The sequence below is a fragment of the Amblyomma americanum genome, chromosome 3, assembly GCF_052857255.1.
Source record: "Amblyomma americanum isolate KBUSLIRL-KWMA chromosome 3, ASM5285725v1, whole genome shotgun sequence".
In the NCBI taxonomy this organism is placed as follows: Eukaryota; Metazoa; Arthropoda; class Arachnida; order Ixodida; family Ixodidae; genus Amblyomma; species Amblyomma americanum.
In genome coordinates, this window is record NC_135499.1 from 40,573,876 (window position 1) to 40,592,511 (window position 18,636).

Genomic DNA, 18,636 nt, shown 5'->3' on the forward strand with positions numbered 1-18,636 from the left:
TCCCGAATATCAGCATCTTCTGCATCCTTGGAGTAGCAAAGACTGGCGCTCACGCAGACTAGAGGTCTATTTCACGTGCTTGCGTTGCCGGGTTCCCCTTCTAAATTTCTACTTTCACAGATCTGGCCTGGCAGCTTCCCCACTGTGCCCTTTTTGTGCCGAACCTGAGGCAATTGATCACTTCCTGCTGTTCTGCCGCCGCTTTTCTCATTTGAGGAAGCGTCTTTTGCAAATTCCATTTCATCAACTGGGCTTGCCTGTGTCTTCCGCGGTTGTTCTTTCCATTGGCGCTTCTTTGCTTGGACGAAGCGACAGGAGTGTGCGCTCTGCTGTGCAAAATTTTCTTCAAGAAACGCAGCGACTCCCATTCTAATTTCTTTTTCCCGCTCTCAGTCAGTACGACATTGCAACATTACAGGCATTGTGTACTATTATGCACATTAAGCAATTGTCCCGTCTTCGATCTCCAAGTTAACTGGACCCCTGTCCTTCCCTCATCCAATCTATCAGACTACATACTATTACCACTCCTTTTCCCGTCAAAAATTTCCTGTATCCAGTAATTAACCACCTGTGTCTTGGCCACTCCCCCGTAGTGGGTATGTGCCAGCAACGTCTGAGGCCTTCCTTCCTTCCTTCCTTCCTTCCTTCCTTCCTTCCTTCCTTCCTTCCTTCCTTCCTTCCTTCCTTCCTTCCTTCCTTCCTTCCTTCCTTCCTTCCTTCTTTCCTTCCTTCCTATCAGCTTCCCCAAGTTATAGGTTCACGCAAGCTCCGCGGCAGGTTGATATGATCTCCTTGCCACGAGTTGCTGATACGCAGGCTGACCCCGTCTTCTATTACGACCATATTTACCCGTCCCATGCAAAACATATGCCCGCAAATATCCTAAACGGTCTTCTTTCTGAGCACCTACAGAATTTTCCTCATCATACCGTTCTCTCCACTGATGCCTCCGGCAGTTGTGAGAATGCGGCGATTGGGATATATTCGCAAGATCTGGCTTGGAGCTATTCCGTTCGTATCCCAGGTTATACTCCTATATTCTTCGTAGAGTTTATGGCTATTGGTTTGGCTTTTCTCAAACTTCCCAGGCATGTAGCACGGGTTATTATTCTTGCAGACTGCCTTTCAGTTCTAGTCTCTCTCCGAATTTCCGGAAAATCTTAATTGAATCGGTCGCTTAGGTATTTTGTTCCGTGCACAGTGCGAGAGATCCGCTTTGTCCGGGTACCTGCAGGCATTCGGGTGTCTATTTTAACGAGGTGGCTGATTTTTTGGCAAGGTTAGCTCTCCGCGCTCCTGTAATCTATCCCGTCCCTCACCTCATTTAGTTGGAAACTTCACGTTTCCAGATAGGTACTGGGCCCTGCCAGACACCTGCCATATCCGCCTTAAACGGCTAGATCCGACGATGACCTTTTCAGTTCCTCGCGGAATACCTCGCCCTATTGCATGCGTTAACCGTACACTACGTTTAAACGTGGCATTCACGCGCAAATACTTGCACTTAATAGGACAAGCGGACTCCCCGGAATGTACCACATGTGGCGTGCTAGAGACTATAGAACATGTTTTAGTGGCGTGTCCAGCGTATGCACGTGAAAGGCTCATACTCGCATCTGCTCTGAAGCCTATGGACACATCGCTCCTCTCTGAGGATTTGATCCTCGGCGCTTGGCCAGATAGTATTAGAACTGTAAAGGCAACGCGAGCGCTCTCACGCTTTTTGAGCGACACGGACCTTGTCTCGCGTTTGTGATGTCAGAAAGTGTGCCTTGTTTTTCTTTAATAGTTTTTCATCTGCCTCCTTCCATCATCATCGTCCCCCATCGTGACCTTCTTTTATCTCCTCTTCCTGTCCCCCAGAGCAGAGTAGCAGGCCGGATATTTATTTTTCAGGCCAACCTCTCTGCCTTTCCTATCAATAAACCCTCTCTCTCTCTCACGTTTCCAGCTTTTCCAAAATATTTCAGCCAGCTTCAATGATCCGTCGCTCAATACCGTGGATTTTCACCACTTAAAGTACCCATGGAATGTCCGGTGGTGTAAATCAAGGCGTTGAGAAGTGTCCATGACACTTCTGCGATGCAGAATCCCTCACTTAAATTTGTATTTACGCAAATACGGGTTCGCTGCGACAAACATTTGTGTCTCATGTGGGCAAGTTGAAACATTAGATCATTTTGTCCTCTCTTGCCGGCTGTTCACAGTTCAAGGAAAGCAGTATTTGGAGGTCCCTCTTTCGAGGTTAGGACTTTCTCTGTCTCTTCCAGTTCTTCTCTCGTTCGGTGCGAGCGCCAAGGAATTCCCGTTAAGCAGTGTTTGTGGCTGCCTTCATGATTACATAAGTGCAACTGATCGGTTACCTTGTTAGCTGTATACAAAATTCTGTCGCATGTCCAAAAATGCTTTATTCTATTCCTGGTAATTCATATTTCTTAAATTTAATTCAATTTCCCTATTTCTATCTTGATCCAGTCTTCTACGCCGCCGCCTCACGTCTTTTTTTCCCCCGTGCAAATACTTCATTGGCAATCTCCACTATACCTTGGTCAGTCCCCCCGCGTGGGTATGTGCCATATTTGCTGAGGGGAAGAAGAAGAGTGTGGACTACAAACACTATCTGTACTTGTGCTCTGTGTTTTTTTTGTATGTTTGCATTGTAAGCCATTAATAGGTAGAAAGGCATGCACGTAATGGGCATACCCTGTGCACATGAATGCGGAAAGCTGGTGATGGCTGTCAAAGCATTGCCAACAAAGCAACGGGACCTTCAAGAAACAGGATATGGTTGTGAACCCTCACATGCAATGATTTTCACACAATTTGAAAATGTGGCAAGTTACAGCAGTCCCGTGGTTATATTGCTGCAAACCAAGCTAGCTCATTTATGCGGAAACATTTTTAGAGGCTGCCAAAAAGGAACATGTCAAGAAGTTACACATAGCATCCTGTTTCATTGAGGATGTTTATATGTGTGGGAAACGATGGGAACAAGCATCTCTGTGTTGGCTAACTGCTCTGCAATCCACGCACTGCCATGCAGTACATACACAATCACAGTCCAGTGACTGCAGAGCGGTCTGCAACCAGTAACTTGCAACTATACTATGCAGCAAGTTTCTTTGCACTGTATTTGTTACATTTATCGAACGATGAGATAGAATTGGCATGGCTATTTCTACACAGCGCATTTCCGAAAGACTCCTTTCTGCCATACTGTACTTTTTAGCCAAAAAGCTTCCTACACAGTCATTTAAATCGCTACGCATGAATATGTTTGTAGCAGGTGTGTGAGCCCGAACAAAAAAATGTTTTTATTTTCCTTAATTCTTCGGTATTCCTGATTATGACGACCTGGGCATTTATATGTTGGTACAACTTTTTTCAGGCATCACAACTGATGCACCGATGTGTTTGGTACAGATTCACCTTCAGACATTTCATATCTGTTGGGTCAAAAAAAAAAAAAGTAATAGTTGACTGCAGTAGTTTTTTACTGAGATAACTAACATCACACTGCATGCTCATGAAATTCCTCTGGCTGTCTGTAATTGGATTCATTGTATAGCTTCATACTTGTTTCATTTAAACTCTGCACACTGCTCTTTTCACCGCACATGGAGACATGGCACGCGGAGCCCCGTGGGAATGGGCAAGGAGGATTAGGAGGTCGGCTACTACTTCCCTGGAATCCAAACACAGCTTTAGGCCCCTGTAAGTCACGGTTAATTTCGGAAAGGCAGCTTTGCCCGCTTCCTTTCGTCCTCTTGTCCATCGTGCGTCGCGTCTCGCGGCGAACCGGACAAAGGGGAGGCCATCAACCCCCCTCCCCTTCTCGTCCTGAAGCAGGGGAAAGATCCCGCAAATAGTTTCCTAGAGACGTCCTTTTTTTTCCCTGGTGTCAACGAGGGGTCAAACGTGGTGCGAGGCAACGTTCTCTTTTCATTCTAGAGACGCAAAAATACACTGCAAAATGAAACCTTGTCTTTCTCTTCCGCGATATTCGGAGGTCGTGGGTTCGTATCCCACCGGTGGCATGGTTGTTTTTTCTGGTGGTTTATAAGTAATTTTCTTTAAACCAATTAATTGGCTTTAGAAATTAAAAAAAAAAGAAAACATTCTCCTATGCACCTTGGTTTCGGTGACTGTTGGCTTCCTTTATATATATATATATATATATATATATATATATATATATATATATATATATATATATATATATATATATATATATATATATTATAACAAACCCAAAAAAACAACGAAGCAAGTGACATATATATTCAATGCAATGAAAACAATGAGAATGTATGTTCACTAACAATAGTTTACAGACGCATGAAAACGAAGAGAGAACCCGAGAAAAATAGAGAGAAAGAAAAACACTTAATAGGCATACATGCCACCGGCAGACAACAGAGGCACATAAAATGCAACCTGGCTATATATTAACAAAATACATTTTTAACTCGCTTGGTTTAACAGTAGCCAAAACTTTGTACTTATAAGAGTGGACGGTAAATTGTGTTCAAGCGTTTGTAGTTTATAATTATTTCGAAAATATGGAATATACCAGAGGTCGGTGTTTCGGGTGTAGAGTCGATTCGAAGCGGTCTTTAAATGTGCAGTACGTATTAAGAAAAATCAATAAGCAGAAGAAGAATGGTGAAAGAACCTCAAAATGCTAGAAACATACATATGTTCAAAACGAATTATGAGCATAAATTCTAAAAGCAGTTTGCGTTGGAGAGAGATAAGGAAGGTTTGCAATGTAGCGGATCATTTTCTTCTGCAGAACCTGTATTTTTATCACGTTTGTTTTTGTAATGGTTGCCCAAACAGAGATACAATAATTCAAAACGGAACCGAAAAGAGCATGATAAATTTGAATTTTCACGTGAGTGGGAAGGAGCCATCGGCATCCTGATAGAACACCTGCTACTGAAGAGAGCTTTTTACAAATATTTTCCACATGCCGATCCCAGCTGAGATGCGACGAGAAAGTAACTCCAAGGATTTTGTGGCCGTCAACAATTTGAATCTCTTGACCTGCGTATTTAGAAGCGCGTTGTAGTTCGACTGGCTTGTTCCTTGCGCGGAAAGTTATTATCTTAGTCTTTGTAGGGTTTATTTGGAGGCAATTAGAAGAGGACCAGTTCTCTAGTTTCGTAAGGATTACGTTGCACTCTTCAATTAACTTGTTTATGTCGTGACCAGAGATAAGTATACTGCTATCATCGGCGTATATAATTTCGCTTTGTAATAAATATGCACAATGTCATTTATATAGACGTTAAAAAGCATCGGGCCCAGAATGCTGCCTTGAGGCACACCAATTCGTACCGCCAGAAAAGAACACTGATGGTTGCGGATATAGACAGATTGTTTTCGATTGTGCAGGTATGATTTCATGAGGTCTAAAGGTGTTCCACAAACTCCGTTTTGAGAAAGTTCAATGTTTTGCAGGATACATTCCTTAAGTGATAACAAAGCTGTTTCCGTCGACTTGCCCTTCAGAAGCCAAATGGAGCCTCCGACAGGATTTGTTTTGAATTAAAAAAGTTCACTACACGGGAAAAGATTACTTTTTCCAAGCCCTTTGAAAAGACTGGAATCACAGATATTGGTCTATAATTGGACACTACATTTTTATCCCCCCCCCCCCCCCCCTTTAAACACAACTGTCACTCCTGCTTTCTTCATTTCTTCCGGGTAAACTCCCGTTTCAATTACCAAATTAAGATGTCTGCAAGCACAGGTGCAATAAAAGATAGTACATATTTGACTGGTTTTATCTGAATATTGTCAACATCTAAGGCTTTGCTATTATTCAAATTCATAAAGGTTGTACATACTTCGGTCTCATTGGTGGGCTCAAGGAAAAGGCTTTCGAAAGGGCTACAAGATTAAGGAACTTCAGGTAGATGTATCATAGGTAAATGGGTAGTTAAAAAATTGCTGTTTAAATGGCCAAAGAAGAGCCTGACCGAATAATTGAGAGCCCTTACAGATTATTCGTTGAGTTGGAGCATTTTTTCGTATTGCGACGTAACAAGTTATTTAGAACTTTCCAGACAGCGTCTGAAGTTTTCATTCTAACATCAGAGAACAGTTTTTGATGATACACAATCTTAGCACGCCTAAGCTCAGTATTTAGTTTATTTCTTGTTTTCTTTAAAATAAGATTAGAGATTCTAGAGAGCGATTATTTAAAAAGGCATGGTACAACTTGTTTTTGCGCTTTATCATTCTTTTGAACTCTGGCGTCATCCATGATTTTCTTATTCGTTTAGACTGCTTAATGCTCTTGAAGGGAAAGTGCTTAGAGTATATTTCTACAAAAACCTTGATGAACGCTGAATATGCATTATTTAGTCTTTTATATCGAACAACTAGGAGTCCCGCCCAAAACCGTTTCAGCTTGTTATCTGGGTACCTCCAAACTTTTTTTATTTGCGTGTAACTCCAGCCCTTCTAAATCTTTGTCATGGTAGCCGCTATTGTTTCTCAAGTACTATACACCATCTTGATATTAGCAGTTCCTAATTCAAGCCTTCTGCAGGGTTTGAAGGACCTGTTTAATTGGAAATGAGAACACGTGCACAGGGTGGAAAGCGTGTGATCTGCCAGGAAACACTGAGGCGGCCCCGAGAAGGGCCTTTATTAAGGTTGACAGCGGTTTTGTGCCTCTTCACTTGGCAGCGACGACACAGCGTTTGCGGTCCCCATGGTTTTGCCCCAGCTGTCGAAGCAATCCTCGGGCCCGACCTTCGACATCTGATGTTTTTATTTAAAAAACACATGGACCAAAGTCGTGCTGTATGCAGTGCGATCGCCATGTGGTTCCACTGACGGCGAACAATCATCCACCTAGCCCGGCTCTTTGGACAGATTCAGGAAACGACTGAAAAGAACAAAAGTAACGAGCAAACAAAGGTGTGCTGCAAACAAGTTAGAACGCAAAGAAACAAAGGCACGCTGCGCTGGGCTAATGCTGTAGCGAGGTCTAATGTGTAAATTTTCACGGCTGGCGTCGAGTTCTACAAAGCGTGAGTAGTCGCTACGGAAATAAACAAAGGCGCACTGGGGCTGGGTAAGTCTGCAGCTACAAGCACGAGTTTTTTTGCCTCTACCGCCGATTTCCACACCGCGCGATCGTCATAACTTTTCTTGGATTTGCTGTTGAAGCTGACAGCGATCATAAAAATTAACGCCGCCGACTGTAGTGGCAGAGGCTTGCCATTGAAAGGAAGAAACCCGTGCACTTTGTCAACCAGGCAACGAGGCCTAGCGCGAATTTTAGAGCTGACTTGGACAAAGCGCGAGACGGCGCGCGCTTTTAACGCTTGCCAACACAAAGAAACAAAGGCGCGCGGCGCTGGGATAATGCTGTAGCGAGGTCTAATATGTAAATTTTTACGGCTGCCGTCGATTTCGACAAAGCGCGAGAAGTCTCTCAGTAATTAAACAAAGCTGCACTGCACTGGGTGAATGCTGGATACTTAGGCCAGGCGCGATTTCCACAATGCGCGAGTCGGAACTTCTGGACTTACCGTTGCAGCTGATAGCGATCCTAAAGGGCAGATTGTAGTGGCAGAATTATCGTGGCCACTTTTGCCCTGGACTTGCCACTGCAAAGGAACAAAGGTGCACTGGGGTCGATGCCCCGGCCTCTCGCCATGTGGTATCGGTCCGCGGCAAATAAGGACTGCATCGGCTTGCCAGAAGTATCCAGGAAACGATGCTGCACAAAAAGTTACGTTACAAGCGCCGCAATTTGGTGAGTTCTGCACGAGAAAACTTGCGAAAACGGTGTACAACCCTTACCTCGGGGATGAGAACGTGCACGCCCGACAAGCGCTTCATCGTGGCTGTCAGACGGCGGTTCAGCTGGCGACGCCGGCGGTCCTCAAACCGCACCTTATGTGGGTCGTCGTGATGGCGTTGCAAAATTTTGAACACCAGCACGACACTAGCCACGTACTCCTGCAGCAGCAAAACGAGGTCCTGGAATGCGCAAGGCATGTAGGTAAGCGGTACAGCACTTCATGAAGCGAAATTTGAGATAAAATGCGTACCTTTATGTCGCTGGCGATTTCTCGCGGGTCAGCGCCTTTTGGGGGTCGTCGCAATGTCGTGGAAGCAAGACCTGTAAAGAAATTTCAGCTGGCTGTCGCCGACGAGCGCACCACGCAAAAAAGCCATGCCTGGACAGCTCCCGAAACGCGCGCGTCGCCGCCTAGGCTCACGAAGAGAATGCCCGCGTTCCACGCACGCCCGGCGGCCGGCCGGCCGGCCCTAGCGATTCCCTAGGCCCTCTAGGGGCAGGCCGAGAGAGGCGCGGCGACCCCATATCCGGCGACCCCACAACGAGGGTGAAGCGAAAAAAACGTCACGCAGACAGGCATCCCACCCACCAATCGACGTTTCCAGCCTACCGACCCGCAAACGCTTCTGTCACACGACCGCTGGCGCCGCGGCGCGGCCGCCCCTGGCAGCGTGCAAAAAGCTCTCTCTCCCTCATGCATGACCAGGAAGAGGTACTGAAAAACTCTGGCACGAAGTTCACAGACGAAAGCCGAGCTCGAAGGCGACGAACGACAGTGATGAAAGGGCGTGGCTGGCGTAGTCTGTCGTAACGGCATGGAGCAAGGAAGACGTACGGCGCACACGAGCCCATCCTTTGTTTTCATCCGTGCAATCTTGCGCTGAGATGATGGAGAGAACACTTGAACGTCTGTTGAGAAGAACGAGTAATGGAAGAATTCTTTAAAGGGACTATGCAACGAATAAAATGTCACTTGTAAATGTTTTCAATGCTTAGAAATGATCCTTCACACCAAGTATGAGTCTTCAGAACTGAGTCCGCAATTTATAATGAACTTTTAAAGACCGTGTTTTTTTAAAATTCGCTGGTGCATTGGTGTGCTCGTAGTGATTGATTTTGCAACTAAAATTGTGAAAGAAAGACGTCACACTACCCATGACGTCGCAAGGCCACCACACTCTCCCATTAGCTGGAGCCACGGCAGCCACGACGTCACGGGCACATTTCCTGTAGCCGTGAAAATCGTCTGCTCGTGCCGCCGCGCGACCCTCTCGGGCAAGCGCGAGCCAGGGCATTGCCTTCGCGCTTATGGTTTCAATTTTCCCCTGCCGCCTCCTGTCGGGAGTTCCGGAGCCACTCGCACGGCTCTTCGTGCGCACGCATAGGGCTCGATGCCCATCGCGGCCGTAAAAGCGAGCAGTCGCACCTCGAAGTCCGGGTTTATTACTGCTAATTACCACAGATGACACGCAAAGAAACCCGACGCGCGCCGCAATCCAGGAAGGCGAAGAGATCGTAGAGATGCCGCCACGTCGCCGACGCTGGTGCTGGGGGGCTAGGAGCGACAACCGGAAGTAGCAAAATAAACGTCAGCGGATAACGTTTTCATGGGCGGGGCCCATGCAGTAACAGAGCTGTTTTCTTTACTTTTTTCTGGTGCTCCGCGTGTCCGAGTTGAGGGGGGGGGGGAGGGGGGAGCGTAATTTTTAATCGTCTATATCTTCGCTGTTATTGATGCTAGCTCAAAAATTCTTGCACTGGGGTGACGACTGATCGAATGCCTATCTCTCGTCTGCTTTACGTAATCTCAATTAATTTATTGTATAGTCTCTTTAAATACGCTACGTGCACAGCTGGACCATTAGATGCCTACCGACAGGCACTGTGCCATACAAAGACAGAAACAAACGTGTATGGCTTCTTGAGAATACATTTTCGCGATGAACTCGGAGATGTGTGAGTGTGGCTGTTTACTTTTTACGTGTGTGTGCACGGGTGTGGGCGCTATTCGCGAAGATTTGCAATGTTCGTTCATGATCGAAGCCAGCGGCACGTGACACGACCATGCATCTAGAGTACTCGGGCAAGACTGCAGCCGCACGCTCCTACGCTCTTCAAGATTGACTCGTAGGTTCTTTCCTCGCCATATCTTGAGAAAGTTCTTGGTCACCCTCAGGTAGACCTTACCAATAATTTCGCCGCGCCATCAAGCGGCCGCGCAACGCAATCTGGGAAAACAGAGCACCTCGCTCGCGTCTCTCTGTCACGTTGACTCCGCCGGCAATCCTTCGTCCACCTGTCATCGCGGCGCTGCTGCTTCCCGCTGTTTCCTGATCATCGTGGAGTGCCCGCTGTTTCTATGCATCGTATGGCACAGTTTGGGGTTGCGTTCTGCGGCCATATGGGTCACCAGCCGAGCGCGGTAAAGGTCCGGTCACACTATAGGCAAACGCGACGTCGGCCCATCCCGTCGCTGATGCACTAGCCTGTCACATCAGACCGACGACGAAGCCATCACGACTAACCACCACGTATCGGCGTAGCGTGACAGGCTTTCATGCCAGCGAAGCCAACGAAACCGATCGGCGGACGGTCGCCCGACCGGTCCTCGGCAGATTAGCGGGAAAGCTTCACCCAGATGAGGAGACGGCCTGCATAGGTGCGCTTCTCTCTGCTTTATCCGCGCTAGAAATAAGCAAAGCAAGTGGCTGCGTTCGATATGTTGACATCTGAATTCAATCATCAGCGACAAATTTTCGCCAAATTGTTAAATTTCAGTCGACGCTGTCTACGACGATTAGGCTTAGCTGGTCGGCAGGATTCGTATGAGCGTTTCCGCGGTTGTTGAGAGCGAATTAAAAAGTTTTAGCAACTGAAAATGGTCATCGAGTGTAGTTTTGGTCACAATGATCATTATTGACCAAACTCCATTATTGTTTGCGCCAGAGGATATGTGCACAATAAGCGGTAAGCGCCGGTGTGACCTGCTTTGCCGAGCAATATTTGAGGCGGAGTCGTCGGCGTGCGAGAATAAATCAGGCCGCTTTAGCCAATGCCAACTGTCGCCGAACAGACCTCTGGATAAAGCGATTTATAATCAACTACATCGTACAAAGCAGGTGCTACCACGTCGTCTCCCAGCGCCTGGAAAACACAACGGAGCAATAGCAACAGACGACCGTCTCCTGACGGGCAACCGCAGCAGGTCTCCGTGCCGCATTCAGCCGGTGCGGAACATAGTCCATACTCTTGGGCCCACTAGGGTTAAAATGTGCACCACATATTTTGTGGTGTTCTGAAGGCCGCCATAGGGTAAATCGCCATTGCGAGCCTTGTTGATTAACCACGCGCGCCGATTATGGCTTCAAGTAGTTTTCAAGGGATCCCTCGAATGAAACGTGCAAGTCCCTTCATGTGTAGCTGCCGCAGTGCATTTGACCGCCACCACGATTCTTCTTCGCTGGCATGCCGTACGTCGAAAAAGCTGTAGGTTGTGCTAAAAAGTCACAAAAATGGCAGAGAGGCAAGTAGCCAACTTTCACAACAGTCAGCTGCTACATTTATAGCTTGGAAGAACCAACAAATAAACACGAACGAGAAGGGCGCACAACGCTAGAAAGCAGCAGCGCTACCAGGCAACACCAGGTATTCAGGGCTGCTAACACGTTTGACGGCACACGAAGGCGGAAGGCGGTTCCTCCGTTCTCCCTTCATGCTTTGCGCGCATCCGCCAGGGGATGACGCGGCGCTTGAATCCGTGGAAAGGTCTATTGAGCCCGGTGATTTGTCCTGCTTCCCGGCAGAAGGTCGGCCAGCGAACATTTCAAGTTGGACGCAAGCCTGCCGGTCTTCTTTCTTAGCTGCCGTCACCGTTAAGTACAGTCAGGCCGGAATGAAACGCGAACACGCGTATGCCGCTCTTTTCTACTTTGCAGAGAGATGTTGCCTTCCAACCCTTTATCAGTATGTACTCCATTTGCAGGGAAACCTGAATCGGTCTAGTTGTAGGCACACTGGAGGTGAACGTACACAAGTAAGATTTTCTGGTTTGTTTCAAGGCGCTGTCACGTTTCATTCCGGACTGACTGCACATTATAGCGTGCAAATGCTGCCTGCTTCTCATCTCCAGTTTTCTCCTCCTACGTTATGTTCTGCTTTTTCGTCCTCCTGACGGCCGCTTTGCTAATTCCCCTTTACTTGCACCGGGAGCCGTCCAAGCGCCCGACTGGGAGTGCTCCTTCCTTTATGGCCATTGTTTAGAAATATAACATACTAATGTGTTCCTCATAAAGCACTTGTTCCAGCCAGCAGCTGGTAACGCGTTCCGAGTTCATTCGTGGCGATGCGCCCGTGTCCCAAACAAGAAACCGCCAGTGGACCGGAGGGCACAAAAGTGACCGTCGTGGTTGCCACGCGTCGCTCTGCGCAGCCACGCCACAATATGCTCACCTCGTGGAGCCCCCTGGACCGGCATCCCGCCGCCGCCGCCACCGCCGATGCGCGCCCGTCTGGTGGACGGTCACCACGTGCACGGGGGCGGGGACCTGCGCCGCATCAGGGGCGCTCAGCTATCGTCCATTTGCGAACACGCTCAAGAAACACTGTAGGCCGACAGAATGTTCGCCACTTTGAAAGATCGTCTCGATCTTGCACCTTTGAGCAATAAAACGGCTTCTTTATAATCAGGCAACGGGGTCTCGTCATTTAAATCAACACGCTGATGAGGCACTAATAGCACGGCGTGGATAATAGTGGCAGCCCCAATCAATTAATGGTCCGTCCTCTGGATGCCTCTACTGAGGGAAGACGAAATGTGCCGGGAGCCGCCGAGGTAAGGCAGAGCACTTACCTTGAGCACCGTCTGTCGAGGAGGGAAGCGCCCCACGGGCGCGTGCGGCAGCGGCGGCACCGGCAGCGGTGAGAGTGGCGAGTGCGCCAGCACCACGGCCAGGAAGGCGGCCGTGCCGGCCGCCCACAGGGGGATCACGTGCTTGGCCGCCACCACCAGCGGGAGGCCCCACTCTGCACAAGCAGCAGTGACAGTGTCCGCTATATTCGTTCCACCGGGAGAGACGACTGAGCACAGCGCCGCCGCTCTCTCACAGGGCCACGGTTCACGTGACCACAGGTGCTAAACTTCACAACGAAATGGCAGAATGGAGGCAACTCGTCCCAGTACGTCTACCTCTGGGAACTCAAAAGTTCAAAACAAAAAAATGACAATTTCTGAGAGTTCAATCGATTAATGCGCGAAGTGTAACAAACAAATACGATCTTCTAGAACACATAATACAATCTCATCGCCCACACATCCTAGTTATTACCGAAACATGGTTGCATTTAGAAGTGCAGGACTCTGAACTGCACCACCGTACAAGCTTATCCGCAAACGCCGAGGTGCAAGAGGCGGAGGAGTAGCAGTGCAGTTAAAAACAACACTACTTTCTCCCGCATGGATTACATCGATGACCACGAGAGTGTATGGTCTAATATAGAAGCGCGGGCAAACACATACTGCTCGGAGGTGTGTACCGACCACCGAATGCTCCCGACGAGTATCTCTAGGTAATGCACGACTACCTGACACAGCATACCAATTCAAGATCAAAAATAATCATCACAGGTGACTTAAAATTAATTGTTCAGCACTGTCCCATGGTAAAAAGAAGTGAAAAGAGCTGAAATGCTGTTATTCGGCGCATTTAGTTTTCAATTAAATCAATTGGTTACCTCTAATACTCGAGTTGTCGGAGCATGCTCTTCTCTGACCTTATGCTTGTTAGCAGTACCCTGGAAAACTGCTCGGTAAATATCGATGATGGAATTTCGGACCATAAAATAATAATCCTCTCATGTCCATTCCATATTTCACATAGCACTGTGAAACCATCCGTTACCTTTGTCAGAGATTACAAGCGGGCTGGAGATATTTGTTTTAGCTCGTTTGCTTTCCATAATTTGAAACTTTGAGTGACATTTTCGCTCTGTGGTCTTATTTCAAAGAAGTTTTTCACTTGTGCGAACAGCTTTATATTTCTTTGAGAAAAAAAACGCGACAACCGTGAATATCCACGGATAAAACGAGAAATTATTCACCTGAAAAGAAAGATTAAGCGGCGGCGCAAGCATCGCCCATCAGGCGACCTTGTACACCTTATCAGTACGCTGCATGATAAAATTCGAATTGCTGAAACACGTTCCCTTTCGGAGACGCTGCCGTCCTTTATGAAGCATAACCCACACAAGTTTTGGCACTATCTAGCAAGCGAGCAATCCATAGTTTACAAATAAAAACTCCGAGCGGAATCGTTATTGACCCTGACACCAATGTTACGAATTTTAACTCCTTCTTTCAGTCTTCTTTCTCACGTAAGGCTTCCGGCACTTGCCCACAACCATACTTGATCAATCATCCAATGCCTGAAATAAACATAAGCGAGGATGGCATTTCGTGCTTGCTGCGCAAATTAGACACAAAGAAATCTGCTGGGCTGGATGATATTTCAAATACTTTTTTCAAGTAGGAATGCATCATGGGTTTCAACGTATTTATTTAGAATATTCCCTATATCCATGCCCCCTAACAATCCCGGATGACTGGCGCTGTGCTGAAATAGTTCCTGGAGGAGGAGGAGGAAAGGCGGGGAGGCTAACCAGACGAATAGCCGGTCTGCTACCCTGCAGGTGGGGAAGGGGTTGAGGGGAGGAAAAGGTGAAGGAGAAAAGGCAGTTACCGGAAATTAAAGTCACTATGTAAACATAGTAAACTCACAGCCTATCGTGCAGGCCAGAAGCCCTCAAAAAGCGGAGCAGTGCCTTGGACGCCTTCACCGCCGACGACCACCGCGGCCAGTGGCAGACAATCTTCGTTTCCGTCAGTGTGCGCAGGTCTGGATGCTGCAGTGCACGGCAGATCTAGAGACTGACTTTCGGCGCTGTAGGCAGGTCATTCACAAAGAATGTGGGCTATAGCATCATCACACCCGCCGATGCCACATGCAGGGCTGTAAGCCATACCTATTAAGAAGGAGCAGTGCTTGGTGAAAGCTACACCAAGCCACAGGGGACACAATAAAGTTGCTTCACGTCGTGGTAGGCCGGATGGAAGCCGAAGCTTCAGATCTGGGTCCAAGCTTTTTAAACGCGAATGCCAGAATTGGCCTGAATTCCACGCGGCAAGCGTGATGTCCCGCGGCAGTGGTCTAAGCCTACCGGCTGCGTCAGCTCTCGAGATGGGGACGGAGACACAATCCCCCTCACGGTGAGCAGTTCGCGCGGCCTCGTCAGCGCGGTGGTTGCCTGCGATGCCGCTGTGTCCTGGCAGCCATTGGTAAACAATATCGTGCCCTTTGATGATGGCTGTGTGGTGGAGCTCTCGGATTTCCGCGACAAGTTGTTCATGGGACCCATGAAGAAGAGCAGATTGTAACGCTTGGAAGGCTGCCTTTGAATCGGTGAAAACCGACTATTGCTGGGGTGTTTCTCCACTAATATGCTCAATGGCGACACGAATAGCAGTAAGTTCTGCACCAGTCGATAAAGTCCGGTGTGATGTTTTCACTTTCTTAGCTATGGTCTTTACGGGGATGACTACGGAGCCCGAAGAACTAGAAGGGGTCACTGAGCCATCGGTCTATACGTGCAGTCGACGTCCGTGTTTCTCATGCAAATATTCTAGAGTGGTCTTTTTAGTGGAGTCGTCGATAAATCAGCCTTCTTTTTTATGGCCGGTATGGAAAGAAGCCCACGATGTTGGTGTAGACTCCATAAAAGAGAAGACGGTCTAGAGGCTGGTGTAAATTGGGTTGGTAGGAAGTCGCGATGGGCATCAATAATTTTCGCAAACGATGTACTCGGTCGGTTAGCAGGATGACTGGCAAGATGGTGTGCGGGAATCCGAGAGGGGTGATGAATATGCGCTCTCAAGGTTTCGATTGTGACATAGGCAGTCACTGGATACTCCTTAGCGATGAGTACTGTTGCGGCTGTAGACGCGCATTTTGTCAGTCCTAGGCAAGTCCGCAGAGCTTGAGCCTGAATACTTTGCGGACACCGTATTCTCGTTTTCCTGAAGTTTCCTTGTGCAGGGATACTGTACCGAAGGAATTCCATTAATAATGCGGTGTACAGCTGGAGCATCGACTGCCCTGATGTTCCCCACGACTTCCCTCCGAGAAAGGAGAGAACTTGAATGATCGATGTCAGTCGCCTTTTCATGTACGAGACATGTAGGCTCCAAGTTAGATTGCGATCGATGATTACTCCAAGGAAGCGATGGCTTCTTTCCTAGGGTATTGTTGACCCATTTATGCGTACGGGGTAATGGGACATGCTCTTCCGTGTAAAGGCAACAACGGAACATTTTTCAGTAGAAATCTCTAGGCCATGCAGGCGGAGGTAGGCCGCAAGATTGCTTGTGGCCTTTTGAAGCCTTGCTCGAACTTGTGGTCGCGTAACTCCTGATGTCCAGATAAAAATATCGTTTACATAGACTGACTGAGACTCTCGCCGACTGTAGTAGTACATCGACAAGGCCGACAAGCGCAAGATTGAAAAGCGTTGGGTTGAGTACTTTTCCTTGTGGGACCCCACGGGAAGTGTAATGTAAGGATGTTGGTCTGACCTCAGTCTGCATAAATAGTGATCGGTTGGATAGGTAACTGCGTATCCAGCAGAACATGCGACCACCAAGTTCTGCAGCCTCCAGAGAGTTCAAAATAACTTGATGAGTGACGTTATCATACGCCCCTTAAACATCCAGAAACAGCGCCGCGGTCAAGCGCTTCAGATGCTTCTGATGTTTAGCTGATGAGACCAGGTCAATCACGCTATCAATAGACGAACGTCCCCGCCGAAACCCGGACATTACATGATAGCGCTCCAGATAACACTCAATTCGCGTAAGTGCCATCCTTTTCATGAGTTTGCGCACGCTACTAGCCAATGCGATTGGACGGTACGATGCTAAGACAAGCGTCGATTTTCCAGGTTAAAGGACTAGAACCAGATGACTTGATTTCCTCGCGTCCGGAACTGTACCTGCACACCACGATGAGTTGAAGTGGTCTAAAAGAACACGTCGAGCCTCCTGACCAAGGTTTGCAAGGGCAGAGTATGCTACTCCATAGGGTCCCGGGAATGAAGACCGTCTGCAAGCGGCCATGGCAGCGTCTGGTTCTTGCATAGAGAAAAAAAGGTCAATTCGCGAATCCCTAGATCTAGGAACTTCGCAGCAATTCAAAGTTCTGGATTGGTTCCTGGCACCTGCTATTCTTGCGCAAAAATGTTCACCAATCTCCGCTTCGCTACGCCCTTGGTGAAGTGCGATAGACTTCAGCGAACGCAGGGCTAGCGAACGCAGGGTTTCCCCGTCACGTCATAATAAGAACGTGTGACAAGTTGCTGAAAAAAGTAAAACAGTCGTGCGCAATTTTGCGGGAGCAGGAGTGGGTTGGACAGAGAGAAGCTAAGAGACCTGTGGTTCTGCCATATGTACACAGCCTGTCACGCAATTTTAGAAATGTGGCCGGAAGGTACGATGTTGGTGTGGTCTTCTCAGCATCATATAAGTTGTCGAAAATATGTAGCACGGCTAAGAACAAAGTAGCGAAAATGATTCGGGAAAGGAAACACTTGTCGGGTGAAGCATGAGTAAGCCTACGTTCATTGTAAAGTGTGTGTGATATACAGAATTCCGTTATCTTGTGACAAAGTGTATGCGGGTCAAAGTGGCAGATGTATCAAAGTTCGGTTACGGGAACACGAGAGATCACTCGACACTGGCAGAGGGCCAAATCTGGTCACGCATTGTAAGGGGCGTAAAAGCTGCCAACCTTTTCTTTCACAGGCAGACATTTTGGGTGCCCATCCGGCGAAGATCAACCGGGAAATCATTGAGGCCAGACGTATCATGCGATTAAGGGAAAAATGCGTTATTGACCCTTCCATTGCTTTAACAGATGACGAGGTTCGATTTGTTGAACAGGGCATCTGTAGGGGGTTGTCATGGCACGGTTTTCTCGTTTTTGATGGCGTGGTTTTGGTGCTGCTTGGCTTGGATATATTCTGTGTTTTCCTCAATAAACAGTACTTTTTAGTCAGCGCTCGTTCTGTTTGCCCTTCGTCGCTTGTCTTCAGCGCTGTTAATTCATTATTTCATAAGGGTGGTCCCAAACACGAAATAAATAACTACAGGCCGGTCTCGTTAACAAGCTCCTAATGTAAATTGCTAGGACATATTATTTACAAACCACTCATTAATCCCCTAGAAAATAATCATCTAGTCTACAATCGGCAACATCGCTTTGGATTCCGATTATCAGCAACCACAAAGTTAGCAGAGACAACTTACGATATCCCAAATGTCTTGAATGTAAGGAGTCAGTTAGATGCTATCTTTTTAGACTTTTCTAACGAGTTCGACTTAGTTCCTCACGAGGACTTGCAGAACTCAAGGCTATGGTATTGAAAATGACGTAATTTCATAGACTGACTGCTTTCTGAAAAAACCGTAAAAAATGAGTCAAACTGAAAAATTCTGTTTCTGGTAACTTGGACGTTTATTCAGGGTTCAGTGTTTGCACCCTTATTATTCTTAATAGGCATCAATGATACCCATTTAGCGTTGAGCCTGGGGTTCAAATCTCATTCTCCGGTGATGACTGCATAGTGTATTAGGCAAAATATTCCGTAGAGGATCAGATTGTACTAAATGATTTCTTATCATCCATTGAGACGTGGTGCATTTTTTGGTGAATGAAACTTAACGCCGACAAAACAAACAGCATAGCTTTACCAACAATAAG

General features: G+C 47.5%; 1 protein-coding gene across 1 annotated transcript in view; it reads right to left on the minus strand.

Annotated features, from left to right (window-relative positions):
* LOC144123694 (uncharacterized) overlaps window positions 1-18,636 on the minus strand; it is a 92,337-nt gene that overhangs the window by 41,067 nt on the left and 32,634 nt on the right. Inside the window, exons 3-4 of the mRNA XM_077656475.1 lie at window positions 12,681-12,962; window positions 12,281-12,375 (exon numbers count right to left, since the gene is read on the minus strand). Coding sequence (XP_077512601.1) covers window positions 12,281-12,375; window positions 12,681-12,962 — 377 coding nt within the window. The remainder of the gene's footprint in view (window positions 1-12,280; window positions 12,376-12,680; window positions 12,963-18,636) is intronic.